The sequence below is a fragment of the Euleptes europaea genome, chromosome 1 (genome assembly GCF_029931775.1).
Source record: "Euleptes europaea isolate rEulEur1 chromosome 1, rEulEur1.hap1, whole genome shotgun sequence".
Taxonomy (NCBI): domain Eukaryota; kingdom Metazoa; phylum Chordata; class Lepidosauria; order Squamata; family Sphaerodactylidae; genus Euleptes; species Euleptes europaea.
In genome coordinates, this window is record NC_079312.1 from 128,518,487 (window position 1) to 128,539,220 (window position 20,734).

Sequence of the window (20,734 nt, forward strand, 5' to 3'; positions counted from 1 at the left end):
ATACATCAGAAGCAACTGATAATAAAAATGGTTAAGCTTCAAGTAATGCAGATGTCATGGGACAGTGACTACCTTTGCCATACCCATGGCTTGCACTGTGTAATTTTGTTGTTGCTGCAAAGTGCTCTTTGGCTTTCTGAATGCCCTTCAATGTATATCTTCTGATCTGGATCCTTTGTCTAGAAATCAGAGCTCAACACAGCTGAGCAGACTGTCACAACAGAGAGGAGGTTGGAATCTTAGAAAGGAGGAACTGTTGGGGTTTTGGTTTTTGCTCCTCTGCTTTCAGAGCTCTTGAATTAGCAAGGGAAGCAACACCCAGCTCCTCTGGATTCAGATGCTGGTCACATAAATGACTGCAGGAGATCCATTCTTCTCAGGCCCCAATTCTGTTGGCACTTCTGTATATTTGCCCCGGGAAGTGTTCTCAGGAGTTGGTTTATGAGACTCTTTCGATTTATTCTTTGCTGTCATGGTGCAAAAGCTAAACCCCATGAACAGAGCTGCTGTCACCATGAAGAAGCTGGAAGTGTAGAAGACATATCTAAAATGGCCTGTAAGGTCCACAAGAAGACCTGCAACACAAGAAGTTAAAAGTTCAGTCAACATGCCAATGGTGGCCAACATTCTGGTATCATCCATATATTCTTCAAAGTGCACTGCAAACTAACATATGGATGACCTCATTCAATACAGAATACAGATGCCTCTATAGGGAAACTCAAGGAATGTGCCACTCCACCCCTCCCCCATTCACTGAAATTTGCACTGAAAACGTGTTATTTTAGCGTATTACACACCAATTTAACTTCCACCAAATGATGGCTTCCACCAAATGATCTCGGGAATTGTATTTGCGGGTACAAAGAATTCTTAGCCAGAGATCCTAGCTGCATTCATTCGCAGAACTACAGTTTCCAATAATCTACAATTCTCAGGGTGAAGGATGACTATTAAACAAAACTGATGGTTTATATATGCCCCGATCCTCATGTCCCAAAGTAATTAGTCTTCATTACAAGGCCATGGACTGCTGTCAATCACTGTATCATGATTTCTAACCACATAGAACATCGCTGTGCTTTGAGATGATACAGTCCATCAGATTGGGTAGTGGAATCCCCCCCCCCCAAGAAATCCCAGCTCAGCTATGGCACTGCTATGTGGACCCAAGCAAATCCCATTCTGTCCTTGGTTCTCCTGCTGTTAAAAACAGAATAATAGCACTTATCTCATAGTGTTGTTTGCAGACTAGATATAACTAAATGTTGCTGTCTGAGGAGAGCCTCTCTGTCCCTCTTGCTATTTCTCCCCCCACCCACTTGCTCCTTCATCTTCGTCTTCACTCTGTCCCATTTTATCACTCAGGTTCTATGCTTTCCTTATTCAAAGATGTTTTTTTTTTAATGTGACTTAACATGCTCTGGAGCCTAATCTCCGAAGGATGAGTGGGTGTGGGGTGAGAAGTATTTCACTGTCAGGCTGCTGTAGTTCTAGATATCAAGCAGGTTCAGAACATGGAACTCCCATAGTCCAGATGTGCAGGTAGATTAAGACTGCCTGGGACTACTGTCTGCACAGGCTATGAGGTCCAAGGCTAACACAGATTGTATTCAGTGAGTGGTAGCCTTCTTGCATTTACTACAGAAGAAATATTGCTCGCTAAGCCAACATTAAGTTATGGGCTTCATGACTACAAAATGTGGTGATCAGTTCTAGTTCAGATGAGTTTAAAAAGGATGGCAAATGAACGCATAATGGGCAGACCTTTCAACGGCTACTAGCCATGGCTGATTAAAATGGGCCCTTTATTCTCAGGGACAGCTCCAAGGGACTCATGCCCTGCCTGCCATCTTCTCAGAGCCATAGCTGACCACTGTAGGACTAAGGGAACCACTGTCCTGACCCAGGAGCCAGCATGGTGTAGTGGTTAAGAGCGGTGGGTTGGAGCGGTGGACTCTAATCTGGAGAACCAGGTTTGATTCCCCACTCCTCCACTTGAGCGGGGGAGGCTAATCTGGTGAACTGAATTTGTTTCCCCACTCCTCCACACGAAGCCAGCTGGGTGACCTTGGGATAGTCACACTCTCTCAGCCCCACCTACCTCACAGGGTGTCTGCTGTGGGGAGGGGAAGGGAAGGTGATTGTAAGCCGGTTTGATTTTTCCTTAAGTGGTAGATAAAGTCAGCATATAAAAACCAACTCTTCTTCTTTCATTCTGAATCTTTTCTACAGAATACTTTCTATGTACATGGTTATGAGCATCCCACAAGGAATTTTGGAAGCTGCTGTGTGGATCAATCAGAGTTTTCTCCAGAGGGCAAAAGAGGGCAGGGAAAGGATGCTGCTGCTGCTGGGAGAACTGTGCTGACTGAGCCCCGTGCCTGTCAGCGCTACCCCAATCAGAACTGTTGTGGCCCCAACTCTCCTCCGGTCCTTACACTTCCAAATCGACTCCACTATTCCTAACTCTTTTTATCACTAGTATCAGAGATGTTACGAGAGTGGCACACCCAGGAATCCCATCCTGGACTACTCAGTACATCTGGATCTAGGACTGGCAACAGCCTGAAGGGAAAAAATCTCCTGCCCCTTTAATACAGGCTTAATGTGTGAAAATGGGCAGTTGAAGCTTTTCATAGCGTGTAGATAAAATAATATCACCTGGTAAATAACATCCTGACCTGACCTGGATGGCCCAAGCTAGCCTGATCTTGTCAGATCTCAGAAGCAGGGTCAGCCCTGGTTAGTACTTGGATGGGAGACCAGATCTTGTCAGATCTCAGAAGCAGGGTCAGCCCTGGTTAGTACTTGGATGGGAGACCACCAAGGAATACCAGGGTTGCTGTGCAGAGGAAGGAACTGGCAAACCACCTCTGTTAGTCTCTTGCCATGAAAACCCTACTGGGTTGCCATAAGTCAACTGTGACTTGACAGTACTTTACACACACAAATAACATCCCATATTCTATTGAGAGAACAGGACCTTTTCCCTCCAGATTGTTAGCAACGGTTACCTGGCTCCACTTTCAACAACCACATGTTATTTACCATGTGAAGTCATTTTCCAGCATTCTATGAAAAGCTTCAACTCCCCCCTAATTCATTCATTAGATTATGTCTATAATCCTGCACGATAACAACAATAATTCTGTAGTGGTTAAGAGTGGCGGACTCTAATCTGGAGAACCAGGTTCGATTCCCTATTCCTCCATGTGAAGCCTGCTGGGTGATCTTGAGCTAGTCAAAGTTCTCTCCAAACTCTCTCAGCCCACATGGAGGCAGGCAATGGCAAATTACCTCTGAACGTCTCTTGCCTTGAAAACCCTACAGGGTCACTATGAGTCAGCTGTGACTTGATAACACACACACACACAATCCTGCACAAGTGTCACACAGCTAACTATTTCTCAGATTCTTTCCAAGCAGAGAACTTTATCTGGTTCCTGTTGAGAACAGAACCCAAATATTTTCAGATCTTAACGTCGGCCGGAAATTTGTCATTTCCCTCCTGTGACTATTTTTACATAATTTGGCTTTTTCTTTCTACTGCATGATCATATGCCCAGCACAGGGTCAAAGGAGCCAGCAAAGGGGCAAAAAAAACATGCCTTGAAATTCTAACTCCTAAAGGTTACAAAGAAAGCAGTTCCCAAGAATTTGGGAAATTAGTCACATTATGGCAGCCGTGTTCACAGGTTTCTTTAAAATCAGATGCGCACACACACACTCAATTTACGCAGTCAGAGGGGGACACATATATATTGGGTCTCCACCCAGCTGCTTTTAAGAAATCTGAGATCCTGAATCAATGGTTCACTCACATATTCCTTCCAACTTGCCTTGCTGACAAGGAAAAGCAAAGCCTTTGCCCCTCATCACCAGAGGCTTATATGAAAACAAAAAGCTCTCCCACAACCTCTGCAATTACACAGTGACTTGGCAGACAGGAGAAACACTTCGCACAGAAACAACAGTTGGGACAATCCTGTTTGGCAGGACAATCTGCTAACAGTTCTAGTTACGCAACATCCCGTCCGGTCCCATTTCTGCTGAATCACTGTCACCCCTCGCTGGCCCACCCACCTCCTGCTACCTAGAGGAAAAAAACAGACAGCAAGATGCTAGAATCACTTATAGATTGGAAGGTTCCCAGTTGCTCCCGCGTGTTCGAAAGAGATCTGTTCAGATTTGGTATTTCTGCCGTGAATATCATAAAAACTTACGCTTACAATATCATGTGGTGTCTGTTACAATATTGCAACCATGAAAGAATGTTGCATGTTTGTAAACAGACTGTGGAGAAGGGGGGGAAATAGGACACATGGTAGCCACTTTATAAAGAGCTAACTACACACTGGCACATGTATCCAGCTGTCTCTCTAGAGATGGGACTTCTGTGCTTCTCATTCCTGCTGCAGCCCACTGCACAAAATTTTGTTGGCAGGGGTCAGAAACAGCAACAGGGGCAAACTGGAATATCTGTGTCCAGAGCAGGAAATCAGCAGAAATCACTATCCTCTCTTCCACAAATAGAAATGCTGTTCTATAGGAAGAACTTGCATGGGTTAAATATATGCCAGTATGTATAACTGTACATGTTAAAGCCCTGGATTTTTTTTAAAAAGAAAAGCAGCTTGAGAGGGAGCAGCTGAGATCAAAGAACCTGTTGTGGAAAGGGGCCTAATCTGTGCCCCCCATTTCCATGCTCCATATGGCTGTTCCCCCTACAGGGTTTGTCTAGTATTATTAGTAACCTGGGTAGCCCAGGCTAGCCTGTTCTTGTCAGATCTCAGAAGCTAAGCAGGGTTGGCCCTGGTAAGTGCTTGGACCACCAAAGAAGACAAGGGTTGCTGTGCAGAGCCAGACAATGGCAACCCACCAGTGAACATCTCTTGCCTTGAAACCCTTATGGTGTCACCTTACGTCGGCTGCGACTTGACATTGCTTTCGACCACCAGTTAGTGGCTAGAATGTTGGACTTGACCAGGGAGATCTGGATTCAAATCCCTACAAGCCATGGACGTTACTGTGTGACCTCAGGCCAGTCACTTTCTCTTAGCATAGCCTGCCTCAAAGGATTGTTGTGAGGATCAAATGGGATCATCCTCATTTTCACAGTTCTGAGTCCTGGGGAAGTATGGATATAAATGAGCTCCGTGGCGCAGAGTGGTAAGCTGCAGTACTGCAGTCAAAAGCTCTGCTCACGACCTGAGTTCGATCCCAACGGAAGTTGGTTTCAGGTAGCCGGCTCAAGGTTGACTCAGCCTTCCATCCTTCCGAGGTCAGTAAAATGAGTACCTAGCTTGCTGGGGGTAAAGGGAAGATGACTGGGGAAGGCACTGGCAAACCACCCCGTAAACAAAGTCTGCCTTGGAAACGTCGGGATGTGACGTCACCCCATGGGTCAGGAATGACCCTGTGCTTGCACAGTGGACCTTTACCTTTTACTTAATAATAATTTTCAAATAAACATACATTGGAAAAACTGCCTGGCATGCAGTTTGGTGGAGGGCAATGGCAGGTGTAGAAAGGATGCAGTGTCGCTCTTAATCTTTCCCTCTCAAAGCTGTTATCTAACAAAATAATGGTCTGGGCTTAAATATACATTTGTACATGTAGATAGCCCTGGAGAATCATCTCTAAGTTAGCCTTCTTTTGGCCTCTCTTCTTATGAACCAAACACCATGACTGGCAAATAGAAATCTATATGGAATTTCACCAGTACTGTAATATGGTATCTAAAATCCCTGTTTTATTTTAAAACAAAAAAGCAAGCCCATTTCCAACCTTCATTATTCCCAGGAGGAAACTTTTAAGCATCTGGTGAGGGTCTGCTAAAAAATGAGAAGCCATAACAAGCTGGATGAAGCTTTTATAAGGAGAAAGGGAGCTTGTACTACTTTTTGTGGTTTTCTGCCCTTCCCAAACAACTGTGGAAAATGTATGCAAGATTTAGAGTTTCACAGAACCCTAATTGCAGAATTCAAAGTTCTTTACCACAGATATCTAGCCTGGGGGAATCCTGTTCAGAAAAAAGGGACAGAATCTCACACAAATTTGCAGATGAATTTTTGTTTACACTACTTATCTGAAACCATTTCCCAATTCCATTTACACTACACATGCACTCCAAACACTTCACATTCCCATGTACAAACCACTTGCACATGTACAAACCTCCATGTACACATTCATCCAGTCCATTTATGCGCACATGTACTGCACTGTTAAGCTCACCAGTGCTCAAGGCTGCCTCCTTAGGGTTGCCAGCCTCCAGGTACTACATCACAAAACTATATTGAGTGAAGCATTACATCATGCTAAGTAAAACAAAATCAAGCATTACATCATGCAGAGATAACAAACATATGCGGCTAAGACAATAACCCCAGTGCAACAAGCTGGTAAAGTGGGGCGGGACAAATCCTTCTACTGTCTGGGATGGTCAAGTCGCAAGTCCAAAGAACCAACAAGTAAGCAGGACGGAGAAAGTTCATGCAGAGGAGAGGAGAACGCGTGGCTAGTAGAAGGATTTGTCCCGCCCCACTTTACCAGCTTGTTGCACTGGGGTTATTGTCTTAGCCGCATATGTTTGTTATCTCTGCATGATGTAATGCTTGATTTTGTTTTACTTAGCATGATGTAATGCTTCACTCAATATAGTTTTGTGATGTAATTCCAGTTGGATTTTATTTGGAGCCTTTCGTGCTGCTAATTTCCACAACGACGTTATATACGGCACAGGTTTTCTATTGTTATTGTAGCCTCCAGGTACTAGCTGGAGATCTACTGCTATTATAACTGATCTCCAGCCGATAGAGATTAGTTCCTCTGGAGAAAATGGCCACTTTGGCAATTGGACTCTATGGCATTGAAGTCTCTCCCCTTCCCAAACCCCGCCCTCCTCAGGCTCCGCCCCAAAAACATTCCGCCAGTGGTGAGGAGGGACCTGGTAACCCTAGTACCCTTTCCCTCTTACAGAGTGAGAATTCCAAGACATCCCAACAGCATAACAAAGGGGGATGGGGCAAGATCATTGCTTTGAGTTCTATGCTTCTTTGGAAATTAAATTAATTAGATGGTATTGTTCCTTTTGCATAATTCTGCCAAAGGAAGAACTGCCCTGTAGGACATAGATTATTTAGAAAGGATTGAGTGGGTGGAACTGGCATACAGGAGGCATTGGGGTAAAGAGAAAGGAAAGGGCCAAGGCCCTACGGCCAATGGGAAAGTTGGAGGATGGACTGGCTATTAAGGAGGTTATTTGCAAGCTGCTGCTCTTAGTCCCTAGTCATCCATGAACACTGCCTGCACCTTAACAGATGAAGATGAAAACAACCTTTGGGGCATTCTTAGGCTGTAGTCACTTTCCTGCAAGGAATTCTATAATACCTGTCACATCAGAATCACATCTCACCTGCAAGAGGGGGCCCAATGAGAATGGTGATACTCTCCAAGATGGTGAAAAGGCCCAAGGCACTGGAGAACCTGTTCATTTCTACCACATCCATTAACACTTGGAAGATAAGTGCACCAAGGACACTCATGGAGATGCTGTAGACCACACAGTAGAGGACAAGAGTACTATATTCAGTGGAGATAGCACAGATGAGGTTGCTCAGGCCATTGAACGCTGCAGCCACACTGAAGAGGTAGATCCTCCGGCCAGTGAAGATCTTGAGTCCAGAGAGCAGGCCTGCCATGGGGCGCATGAAGATGTTAATGAATCCAATGATGGAGATGAGGAGGGCTGCCTTGCGCTCCTCCACTCCATTCAAGACAGCATAGGGCACCAGATAGATCATAGGCAACACAAAACCCATCACCATCCAGGCCACTCCAATGGTGTAGATCCTGTAGCCTTTGTTCTTGCAGAAGACATCAAAAGCCAGGTACTTCTGCAGTGTCTGGATGCAAGAGTCACACCTGGATCGACGCAGGTGCACCTCATGACTCAAGGTGTTTCCATTGGATAAATGTACATCCTCAGCTAAATGTCCAGGACTGGACTTCAGTGACAGGGCAGGCAATTTGGCTGATAATGGTCTCATCACAGCCCCACAAACGCAGCAGTTCAACATGACTCCTCCAAACACAAAGAAAGTGTTTCTCCAGCCCATCTCATCAAGCAAGTACTGGGAGAGCAGTGGCCACAGTGTGAAACCCATGGAGACACCAGTGGAGGCCAGCGCATTAGCCAGAGCTCGCCGGCGAGTAAAATAATAGCCAAGCACAGTGACTCCTGCCTGGAAACTAAAACATGCCCCTAGTCCTTTAAAGAGAGAAAAAGAGACACATGAAAGAATATGAACTTGCAATGCAGATGTTTGTTAGAAACAAAGAGGCCTTTCTGCTCAGCATTGGTATTCTACCATCCCATTCAGAGGGAACCTATTTGCTTCTACTCACCTACTATTACCTGGATCTGCTACAGTTTTTGCAGTCATTACAAAGACAGGGAGTCCACAAGTTGGTATTGTACTGTTCTATATATTCAAATGACTGCAGAGTTTCATTGTTAATTCCATGCTCGTTTTAGTTGCCCTTGGTCTATAAAGGGTTAATATGTCATTCACCTTATCTAAGATTGTGAATGTTGTATTCTACTCTGTGGTTACCACCTTTTCCCCAGTTAAATCTGTTGACAAGCAAAACAAAAAGGAGTGTTGTGGCAACTTAAAGGCTAAAAAGTTAATTGTGGCATAAGCTTCCACGGATCAGCAGTTGCATGAAATGTTACCCTCAGTTGGCAGACAGAGACAGAGATGAAAAGGCAAAATAATTATACTGGGAGATCAAGAGAGAATGGAACACAAGAGGTAAAGCCTTTGGCTTTGTAACAAAAAGCTCAAATTTATACACAATAAACCCCGTGAGCTTCCAGATCGCTACTACCTTTTAGATCCTGCCTGCTTGTACTGATACAATATAAATTGCAGTTGACTTCTACATGATACCTCTGTTAATTGTTGGATCAGTATTATGCAGAAGTACAGCTCATCCTGCGATTACATTGCACTTTTCAAAAATTAGTGAATGTTTCCTCTTTTTCTGTGTGGGAGCCATCAGGAATGGTACAAAGGACAGAGTGAAAGAACAGGGAGCCACTGGCTTTTCACCTTCTCTGTCTGGCTCTTTTGAAAGCAATGGAGCACCACAGTAAAGAAGAGCTAACCGCTCGAATCCCCCTTTCAGTCAAACTATTTGGAAAGAAACCATATGCCACCTGACTTGAAAAAAAGCCCAATCACTTATTGTAAACACTACCTATGCCTTCTCATTGCTTTAAAAATGAGATTTACTGATCTGTGTTGATAACTTTGGTATAACCTTTAAGAGCTATCATAAAGCAACCTCAATAAGTGTTCTTCAAACTACATTTCTGGTGTGTGTGTGTGGGTTTTGGGTTTTTTTTTGTTTGTTTTTTTGCAATTTAGATGTGAATATAACCAAGGATAGGTCTATAAACACTGCTGAGAATCTTAACCCACTCTACTCCCAAATATTATAAAAAGCAGGTCACGAGTACAAAGCTACATTTGTACTCATGTAAGGCTCCCTGCAGACATTAATCCATATGTCCTGGCAACCAGGGGTGGGCCCACATGAACATGTGAAGCTGCCATATGCTGAGTCAGCTCATTGGTCTATCAAAGTCAGTACTGCCTCCTAGGACTGGGAGCAGCTCTCAGGGGTCTCAGGCCAAGGTCCTTCGTATCACCTACTACCTCATCCTTTTAACTGGAACTTCCAGGGATTGAACCTGGGACCTTCTGTGTGCAAATGACATTCTCTACCACTAAGCCATGGCCCCTCCTGATGGACTGTGACCAAAGGCATAATCCCACTCTTCTCAACATGTCTAGCGTGCACACCCTTGGAACAGATGAACAAGGTGTGTGTGGGATGCAAGATCAAGACTGGCATACCTGTCCCTGCATTTCGGTATACTCACCGGTGATAAATCCAGCTGTTACATACAGCTGGCTAATGGTTTGGGAGAATGAGCTGGCCACCATGCCCACCCCACTGAGGAGGCCTCCCAACATGACAGCAGTCCGGCAGCCAAATCGCTCCACCACAATGCTGCAGAGGGGCCCTGAAAAGCAATTATACCAAGTGTCACAGCTAAGAATACAGGTATTCAGTGCAATACAGAGAACAAAATGTTGGGTTTGGATACTGGAGATGTAAGGAGTCAATATATTATAAGCCACTCTGGGAAGGAGATAGAAAATAATCTGAGTAAATACAATTTGTTTGGCAAGAGCACAAAACCAAGGTAATGTGGTGTTTGGGTAGAAGAATATTCGGCAACAGTCTGCAGTTGTCCTAAAGTACTAGAGAAATTATGAGTACTTGGAAGGTTGCCAACCTCCAGGTACTAGCTGGAGATCTCCTCCTATTACAACTGGTCTCCAGCCAATAGAGATCAGTTCACCTGGAGAAAATGGCCGCTTTGGCAATTGGACTTTATGCCATTGATGTCTCTCCCCTTCCCAAACCCCGCCCTCCTTAGGCTCCCAAATCTCCCACCGGTTAGGAAGAGGAACCTGGCAAACGTAGTAACACTTAGGCTTGCTAACCTCCAGGTGGGGCCTAGAGATCTCCCGGAATTACAACTGGTCTCCAGACAACAGATATCAGTTCCCCCAGAGACAATGGCTGCTTTGGAGGGAGGACTCTATGACATTATACCCTGATGAGGCCCCACCCCAACCCCTCTCTCCCCAGGCTCCACCCTCAAATCTCCAGGATTTTCCCAACTGAGAGCTGGCAACCCTTGTATCACTCATAGCCTGGATCACTCTTGGGGCCTACTATTAGGGATGTTCCTCTGATCCTGGTGATAATAGGTATGCATCATGACTAGGGTTGCCAACCTGCAGGTACTGAAGGAGAAAAAAAGACACCTCTGTACTATTATCAGGAGGATGAGAAAACCAGCACAGGAGCAATGCTGATAACAATGCCAATATATTATAGCTACATATACACTTTACAGTATGTGGTAATGAAACCACCAACAACACATACATTCAGTACAACAGTGGATGTGCAAAAGTTCCACAATTCATTTGAAATATAAATTCTATCAGGTAAGTATCAAGTAAGTCCTTTGAAATAACTATCTTGGTCTTTTCTCAAAACAGATGCTGCAAGATGAACAGTCAAGGAGAATACGATCGCTTCGGAGCACAAAGGCTCAGTTCTTCATCAGTCCTTCAAAAGATGCAATGCATGCAATCCTATATCATCATCCATGATACCAGGTTTCAAAGAATATTCTTTGAATGTTTTGAGAAAAGACCAAGATTGTTATTTCAAAGGACTTACGTGATACTTACCTGATAGAATTTATATTTCAAATGAATTGTGGAACTTTTGCACATCCACTGTCGTACTGAATGTATGTGTTGTTGGTGGTTTCATTACCACATACTGTAAAGTGTATATGTAGCTATAATATATTGGCATTGTTATCAGCATGGCTCCTGTACTGGTTTTCTCAACCTCCAGGTATTAGCTGGAGATCTCCTGCTATTACAACTGATCTCCAGCTATTAGGGATCAGTTCCCCTGGAGAAAACGGCCGTTTTGGCAATTGGGCTCTATGGCATTGAAGTCCCTCCCCTCCCCAAATCCCACCCTCCTCAGGCTCCACCCGAAAAACCTCCCGCCAGTGGCGAAGAGGGACCTGGCAACCCTACCTATTATAATTACAGCAGCATAAAATACCATGGCTTGTTCTAGAAACAATTAAGAGGTGCCCCTCTGGTAAAATGAATTCCTTCACAGAGTAATAACTACATTCATTTTTTCCCCTCAAGGCATGAATTTCTCAGCAAGCAGCTACAGGAATGCAGGAGATGTGTACAGGAAGCAGAATGTGTCCTTTGTGGTGATTTTCTACCTGGCTTAAATTACTATTTTTATGTCACTTTCTTTTGAGCTCTTCATTCCTGTGACTGTGATGCCTTTTTGGTGTAAGGCAGGGGTCTCAAAACTGCGGCTCCAGAGCCGCATGCGGCTCTTTGGCCCGTTGAGTGCGGCTCTCCGAACTTGGTTCGGAGCCCCTGCTCTTGTGCCCGCTCGCGCCGGCAGCCAGGCTGCGGAGCCGGCGCGCCTGAGAGAGATAGAGAGCGGGCGTACTGTCTCTCCCCCCGCCCCCGCAGTGGAGAATGGCCGGGTCCCCCTTTCCCTTGCCCTCAATTGTTGGGAGGCTAAAGCCTCCCCTCCCTTCTAGCCATGCGATTGCTGGGCGGGCGGCTCGGCGGTTCCTGCCCCCCCACCTATCAGCTGTTGGGCGGGGCGAGCTTCCTTTGGTAGACCTGGCCTCCGGCTGAGTCCCATTGGGAGGCCATGTCTACCCACTGGCTTTCTTGGTGGTAGACCTGGACTCCGAGGAGGGGGGGGGGAGTCCCCCTTCAGAGGCCAGGTCTACCAATTGGCTTCTTTGGGCCTCTGGAGGCCAGGTCTACTGCCAAGAAAGCCAATGGGTAGGCCTGGCCTCCCAATGGGACTCAGCCGGAGGCCAGGTCTACCAATAGGCTTTTATGGCGGTAGACCAGGCCTCCAGACGAGGACTCCAGATGGGGAGGGGGAAATGGCAGGGACTTACAATTTAATTTTTATCAATAAATAAGATCACTATTAAGTATGATATCAAGTTTTATTCAGTGTACCTATAGTTTAATTAAGACTTAAAACTTTAATTAAAGTTTATTAAGTTAATAAACAGTGTACCTACCTATATAGTTTAAGTTTAAGAAATTTGGCTCTCAAAAGAAATCTCAATCGTTGTACTGTTGATATTTGGCTCTTTTGACTAATGAGTTTGCCGACCCCTGGTGTAAGGAAATAAATCCCCAACCCTCCCCCGCAAAAAAGCCTTGTTAAAAACATATCCCCTCTGACACTCTCTTGAAAAACTGCTGCTATTGCTGAAGGCAATTTTCTAAAGCCGAGAGGCTTCATATTACAGATGGATATAACAACATGGGCTAGTTATTTTGGACTCCCTCTATTTAATAAAGAAAAGAAAATCAAAAGTTTAGGCTAAAGTTTACTGGCAGGGTAGGCCCAAGCTAGCCTGATCTCGTCAGATCTCAGAAGCAAAGCAGGGTCAGCCCTGGTTAGTAGTTGGATGGGAGACCACCAAGGAAGACCAGGGCTGCTGTGCAAAGGAAGGCACTGGCAAACCACCTCTGTTAGTCTCTTGCCGTGAAACCCCCAAAAGGGGTCGCCATAAGTCAGCTGCGACTTGACGGCACTTTACACACACACAGGTTGGTGAAAGACAAACCAGACTTCAGTGCCATAGAGTCCAATCGCCAAAGCAGCCTTTTTCTCCAGGTGAACTGTCGGCTGGAAATAGGGTTGCCAGGTCCCTCTTTGCCACCGGCGGGAGGTTTTTGGGGCGGAGCCTGAGGAGGGCGGAGTTTGGGGAGGGACTTCAATGCCATAGAGTCCAATGGCCAAAGCAGCCATTTTCTCCAGGTGAACTGACCTCTATCGGCTGGAGATCAGTTGTAATAGCAGGAGATCCCCAGCTAGTACCTGGCAGTTGGCAACCCTAGCTGGAGATCAGTTGTAATAGCAGGAGACCTCCAGCCACCACCTGGAGGTTGAACTAAATACCTATGCTGAATGTAAGTCTAGTAACTATATAACCAACAGCACGTGGCTCATAAGAATGACGTCAACTTTTACTGACTGTCATTCTTATGAGCCGCGTGCTGTTGGTTATATAGTTACTAGACCACCTGGAGGTTGGCAACCATGAAACAGACAGACCATTATCCTGACTCCTCACAAGAAGGCTGTTAATACTAATTTTAATCAAATACTCGGGTGTTGAGAAGCATCGTATGAGTAGGCAGGGCACGATGTCTAAGATCTTTCCTTTCACTCCCGAAGAGTGAAAACGCAGCAAATTACTGGCAAAGCAAACACACTCTCCTGTGGGACTTTGCACTCACACAACACTTGCATTAAACTGGATTGCTAGCTGCCTATGCAAAGCAGATATGAAGTATGACATCTGAACCAGATTTTTACTTCCACCTCAGGAGCTAAGAGAATGGTGTCTTCTCCCTTTCTTTTTTAGATCTTTCTCCGTGCCTTCTGTTTCTACCGGATTTAGCCAGGCTCATCTCCTTTCTACCAAAGTACAGTTTCTTCCTGACCCACCAGGTTGTCAGCGGTGTCATGGGGCCAGCCGTTTAGTGGGGGCAAATCAAACACCAGTCTGTTATTTCCCACATGGCCTTGGCATGACCTTGAATTTCCTAATGTTTCCTCAGCACTGGTGTGCGTGAATGGCAAGATCAGTGCGGAGTGACGACTGGCCCCTTTCCCCTAGTCTCACATTGTTTATAGAGTGAACACAGGAGAGAAACACCCACAGAAAAGATTAATAAAGGTCAGCAAATACAAGGCGAGGTGGGTGTTATGGAGATACATGAATTCCCCCCCCTCCCCGCTCAAAAGTAGCTCGGAGCCAAAGTTTTAAAGCACCAGGGCAAAGCGTAGCCAAATGTTAGTGGGCGGCAGGTAACCCATTAACTCCAGCTTCCTTAAACTGATATTCAAATTAGAACTGCAAAGGTATTTTTCTGGTGTGTCTCCCATGCTTTTAACAACTCAGGACATGAGAAAAATCCAGTAGGCAAAGCCTTTCCATTCACTGCTTCTGTGGGCTGGGTACAGCTTCACCGACTGAACTTACATTTGTTACCTAGCTGTTACAGACACAAGAACAAAATACCTAGGGAAGCTGTGGCTCAGTGGTACAGCCTCTGCTTTGCATTCAGAAGGTCCCAGGTTCAGTCCCCGGCATCTCCAGTTAAAGGGACTAGGTAGGTAGGTTATGGGAAAGACCCCTGCCTGAGACCCTGGAGAGCCCCTGCTGGTCTGAGTAGACAATACTGACTTTGATGGACCAAGGGTCTGATTCAGTATAAAGGCAGCTTCATGTGTTCATGATAGCACAGCCCTTCATACCCAAGTATAATGAGAGGCAATGTGGTCTAATAGACAGCACTGGGTTCAGCTTGGAGATGGGAGCCCTGGGTTGAAGTTTCTGCTGAATTATGAACTCATTGGGTGACCTAAAAGTATATTCAAGGTACAGTTGCCCTTTTGCAAAGTGCAAATAATTAATATCTTGCTCCTGGCTTTGGTATAAGGAGAAAAGCCAGAATGATCAGACAGCACTTTGCTAAGGAAATTATCAGTGTATATTCGAACATAAACAGATGTATTGCTGTACCTTAAAAGCTTTGTTTTATTCCAGCATAAGCTTTCGTGGACTATCATTCACCTACTCAGAAATGGTCCATGAAAGTCCATGGAAATTCAAGCTGGAGTAAAATTGAGTTAGTCTTTATGATGTTATAAGACTTTTGTTTACTTCTGCTGAAAGAGACTAACACAGCTACCCCTCTGGAACTAATTCAAACCTAATAAACTAACAAAGAACCAGAGCAGCCTTCTGTTTCATATAAAACATTATAAAGTCCAGCTTCTAGGTACCCATTTTTCTCTGGAAACGGATTGGAGGGGTAGGTTGCCAAGTTTTTCTAGCAGTGCTCCTGTGCTTTTAAGAACTGCCTACACAGCAGATGCTAATTGCACAGGAGCCTTTCAAGAGAAACAGATTGCAATTTTAATATGGCTATTGTTGGGGAGGGCCAAATTCTTTGTTTTTCCACAGCCCAGCTCAATTTGATCCTATTATATGATTAATTGTTGTGACTTGGCTTAAATCTCCTTTCCTTCTTAACATTAGTTTATATAACCCTTCTAGTCATGCAGCCTGTGAAAGAACATACTATACAGAGAACAGGCTGACTTTACCTTCAATGGAGTTACCAGAAATCAGTACCACAAGCAGCTCTGACCCACTATGGCCGTATGGTCTAAAAGGGTCCTTTCAGGCTTTTACTAGGTAAGAACCATCTAAGAAGACCAGGAGAAATTTACATCAGGCTCGTATTTCTCTATGGTATCATTTCATTGACCACTTGTAATCCTCCCACGTAGAAAAGCTTTGATTTACTTTGTTCCTCACTAAAGAACAGGGCGTTCTACACATGACTTCACAAAGCATGAGATAAGAAATGGAGAATGGCCAGGCACACCTAGCACCTGCCCTGAGGGACTTCTCAAATGTACAGGATTCATTGTTGCCAGGAGACCACCAGAATCCTTTAAAGCAGGTGCATGAGTGCAAGACAGTATAGTGAATGAACCTTGTAAATAAAGTCATCAGTCTGAGGGAGGCACCTAAGTATTTGAATAACAAGATACCTGGCTAAACAGATGAGCTTTTTGCATAGGCCAAATTGATCAGACAGCATGCTGCATAATGCAAGCCAGCTATGTTTCATAACTCTCCCTTCTTTTGGGGGGACCTACCTGGGACCACACCAGTGTGCTTTATGAAGTACCTGATGGGCTGCAGTATGTGCCTACATGCCTTATATGGATAACACCGGACAATACTTTTGCCAATTGTTCCCCTATGTGTGGTGAGCAGAGAATGCGCATCTGTTCACCCTCCCACTCAGCATGCCAACCCCACCCCTCAACAACTGCACAGTTTGTACATGTGAATGTCTGGTTCAAATGATAAGACCCTGTGTGTGTGTGTGTGTAAAGTGCCGTCAAGTCGCAGCTGACTTATAAGACCCTGTGTTTGTGTGTGTGTGTGTGTAAAGTGCCGTCAAGTCGCAGCTGACTTATGGCGACCCCTTTTTTGGGGGGTTTTCATGGCAAGAGACTAACAGAGGTGGTTTGCCAGTGCCTTCCTCTGCACAGCAACCCTGGTATTCCTTGGTGGTCTCCCATCCAAATACTAACCAGAGATGACCCTGTTTATCTTCTGAGATCTGACGAGATCAGGCTAGCCTGGGCCATCCAGCAATTTGGACTTCTGTCAGTCAATCTAGCCCAGTTTTACCTCAAAAAGTGGTAATGCAGAGCCCTTCTCAGCCCTGCTATCTGAGATCCTCTTGACTAGAGAAGACTGCCCCAAGGCCACCCAGCAAGTTTCCATATCAGGACAGAGATTCAAAACTAGGCCTCCCAGATCTCAGTCCAACACTTTAGCCACTACACCACACTGGCTGGGATGAGGGGAAAAGTTCTGCCGCTGGGAATATGGTGGGGAGGCAGTGACTCCACACCAAAGACCCTTGCTGGATCTGTGCTGATGTAGAAGGGGTCTATGGTTCCCACTCCAGGATTTTCCTTAGCCTGTGCTCCCTTTTGGGATATAAGCAGTCATAGGAGAGAAGAGGGTTAGCCACTAAATGAACCAGGAGAGCACAGTGAGAGCCATGGGGGGGTATTCAGTTGAGATGGCCACATCTTTCTGGCAGGGCTCTTTTGTCTCTAAGACCTACACAGCCAAACATCTGTTGCATGTTGTTATTTGTTTCTCTGATGCATTCAATAAAAATAACTGGTGTGCGGTCTAAAGGCTGTCAGCTCAACTGGTAAGAGAACATGAGATTTTGTCTTGTCAATGTTTCCTATGCTTCTTTCAACAATTTACCAGCTTTGTCCAGCCAGTGACACTCCTGAGGTCTTTTGCACAGTGTATCTCCATGCGTCCAGAAGAACTCTTAGTTGGTAGCATGGAGTATCCACCATAAATCAATTATTTGTCACAATGGTGTACCCTGAGGTTGACTTGCTTCCTGACTCACCTTGCCTCCAGGATTATTAAGGCTTTTGCATGGTCAATGAGTGGTGAACCTACAGTGAATTCACACTCACCTCATTGTGGTCAAAGATACAACCTTCCTCAAGGACTTGAGCTCAGGAGTAACCAGTTCTTCTGGTTTCCAGCAGAAGGCATCTGTGCCAAGTGCTAATTGCCGCAAGGCCCAGCCAATCACAAGACCACTGCCTCCCCTCTGGAGGTGTGTCCAAAATTTTAAAAATGCTTTTGTAAAACTATCAAATAAGTAGCTAAACATGCCAAGAACCTGATTTGGGGGGGGGGGGAGCCAAGTATGGGGAAGAGATGAACACCAGCAGCAAATTCAGAACCAAGTACAAGTGTCATTAGAAAAGATAGGAAGAAGAGTTCACCAAATAGCAGAACCTCCCCATACCAGCCCATTTAGGGAGATACATCTGAGCGGGGTGTGCGTGTGTGTGTGTTAAGTACCATCAAGTCGCTTTTGACTCATGGCGACCCTATGAATCAGTGTCCTCCAAAATGTTCTATCTTTGACAGCCTTGCTCAGATCTTGCAAACTGAGGGCTGTGGCTTCCTTTATTGAGTCAATCCATCTCTTGTTGGGTCTTCCTCTTTTCCTGCTGCCCTCAACTTTTCCTAGCATGACTGTCTTTTCCAGTGACTCTTGTCTTCTCATAATGTGACCAAAGTACGACAGCCTCAGTTTAGTCATTTTAGCTTCTAGGGTCAGTTCAGGCTTGATTTGATCTATAACCCACTGATTTGTTTTTTTGGGGGGTGGGCAGTACATAGCATCCGTAACACTCTCCTCCAACACCACATTTCAAAGGAATCTACTTTCTTCCTATCAGCTTTCTTCAATGTCCAACTTTCACACCCATACATAGTAATAGGGAATACGATGACATGAATTAACTTGATCTTGGTGGCCAGTGACACATCCTTACACTTCAGAATCTTTTCTAGCTCCTTCATGGCTGCCCTTCCCAGTTTCAATCTCCTTCTGATTTCTTGGCTGCAGTCTCCCTTTTGGTTGATGATGGAGCCAAGGAATAGAAAGTCTTCAACAATGTCAATTTCCTCATTGTCAACCTTAAAGTTGTGTAATTCTCCTGTAATTACATCTGAGTGTGCCCTTCCTGAAAGCAGCAACTCCCATATGTTGGGTTAGTATCAACCAAGCAACCTTTTTAATGGGTTACCACCGCATGGCTGCCTGCAGTGGTTGAAGTAAAGTGAACCAATAGGAGCGCCAGATTGAGTCTAATGCCATTTGTAGTCCTCTGTGTGTGTGGGTGTTAAGTGCTGTCAAGTTGCTTCTGACTCATGGTGACCCTATGAGCAGTCCTCTGTAGCTGAATATTAATTTTAAAAGTTTGCTAATGGTCACCCACTCACTTTCCCCTGCTCATGGATAATGGTCTCTTTTGTGGTAAGGAAGATAACTCTGAAATCTTGCTTATTATTATTGTTTTGGCTGGGTTTTTCCAGATTGTCTAGGGTTTGGGTACAAAATAGGTCAATAAATACTCACCGCCCGCATGCAGCACAGCGGTCATGATGGAGGGGAACCATGACGTCTCACTGTTGCTAGCTTGGAAATCACGTTGCAGATCTTTGAAGAAGACCCCGATGCAGGAAGGAAAGCCCAACGAAAGGCCTTGAGCCAGCACAGTGGCTCCTAAGACCACCCAGGCCCATCCTTTATCCTGGACTCTGGAGATCTGAGGGGCTGCTTCTCCTTCATGGGCCATTGTCCCTGGGAACTTTTTCCTCAGACAACCTAGTTCAAGGCAAACAAATGAGAGTGAGCAGCAGATGGTTCATTGAAAAAGAAAGAGCTGCAAAATAGCCAGTGCTCCTAAGCAGAACTCTCTGTGCTTCTCTAAATCACCTCTCAGTCTCACCAGCTGGCATGGGAGAGAGCCGCCTTCCTCTTCTTTTTTGCAAGAGTATGAATGTCTCTTGATATAATAGCAGACACGCCTCTATCGAGGTAGGAGCCAGCATTACTCACCACCGTTTCCTTACTAGTTTCCCCTTTGACCTGTTTTCATTTGGCTGCCTTTATCTGATGTTATAAAACTCTTGTACCAAGAGGAGGCAATGCATGCAAAGGCTGAGGACAGAGGAAAGTATAAATGTAGTTGAGTTGTAATGAGCACTTTCACACATCCCCGTCCCCTTTACCCTGCTTGTTCCAGCACAGAATTGAAGGCACTAGATAGGGGCCCTCACATTCCATACCATCACTCAGTTGAAGGCTCCTGTCCATTGGTAGGAACATGGAAACACAAACCATTACCACACCCACGTGTACTGGATTACTGATTCTCTGTTCCCGTTAATTTTTAAAATACAGGACATATGCATACACAAACCTCTATTTTATTTGGTACAAATACAGCACAGGAGGAGTAATATTTGTCCTCAGGCTTCTCCCTCAGGTTTTGATCAATAGGCACATAAGAACATAAGAAGAGCCCTGCTGGATCAGACCAGCGGTCCATCTAGTCCAGCATCCTGTTTCATACAGTGTCCAAAACAGTTGCCCTGGAGGGCTAAAGAACTAGGCACAGAGGACAAGGACAACGTTGCCTCCTAGCACTGGTATCCAGAGGTTTAAGAATACAAAGTCCAGTGGTACCTTTACTTTTGTTTTATTTTGCTATAACAGACTTACACAGCTAACCCTTTGCAATATTCAGATTAAAAGAAGAGTTGGTTTCTATACCCCCCTTTTTCTCTACCTTTAAGGAGTCTCAAAGTGGCTTACAATTGCCTTCCCTCCCCACAACAGGCACCTTGTGAGGTAGGTGGGGCTGAAAGAGTTTGGAGAGAACTGTGACTAGCCCAAGGTCCTCAGGCTTCATGTGGAGGAGTGGGGAATCAAACCTGGTTCTCCAGATTAGAGTCCGCCACTCTTAACCACTACACCACACTGTATATATGTATATTTATATATGTGCATATGTATATTTAGCCTTAATATCTTAATATTACTACTTAGGATTC

General features: G+C 45.0%; 1 protein-coding gene across 1 annotated transcript; it reads right to left on the reverse strand.

The window, feature by feature from the left end:
• Positions 1–333: 333 nt before the first annotated feature.
• SLC16A5 (solute carrier family 16 member 5) lies at positions 334–19,473 on the reverse strand. The gene is made up of 4 exons (XM_056861746.1): positions 19,254–19,473; positions 9,959–10,102; positions 7,421–8,275; positions 334–575 (listed from the first exon to the last, which is right to left on the reverse strand). The coding sequence occupies exons 1-4, from the start codon at positions 19,471–19,473 to the stop codon at positions 334–336; spliced, it is 1,461 nt and encodes a 486-aa protein (XP_056717724.1).
• Positions 19,474–20,734: the final 1,261 nt, after the last annotated feature.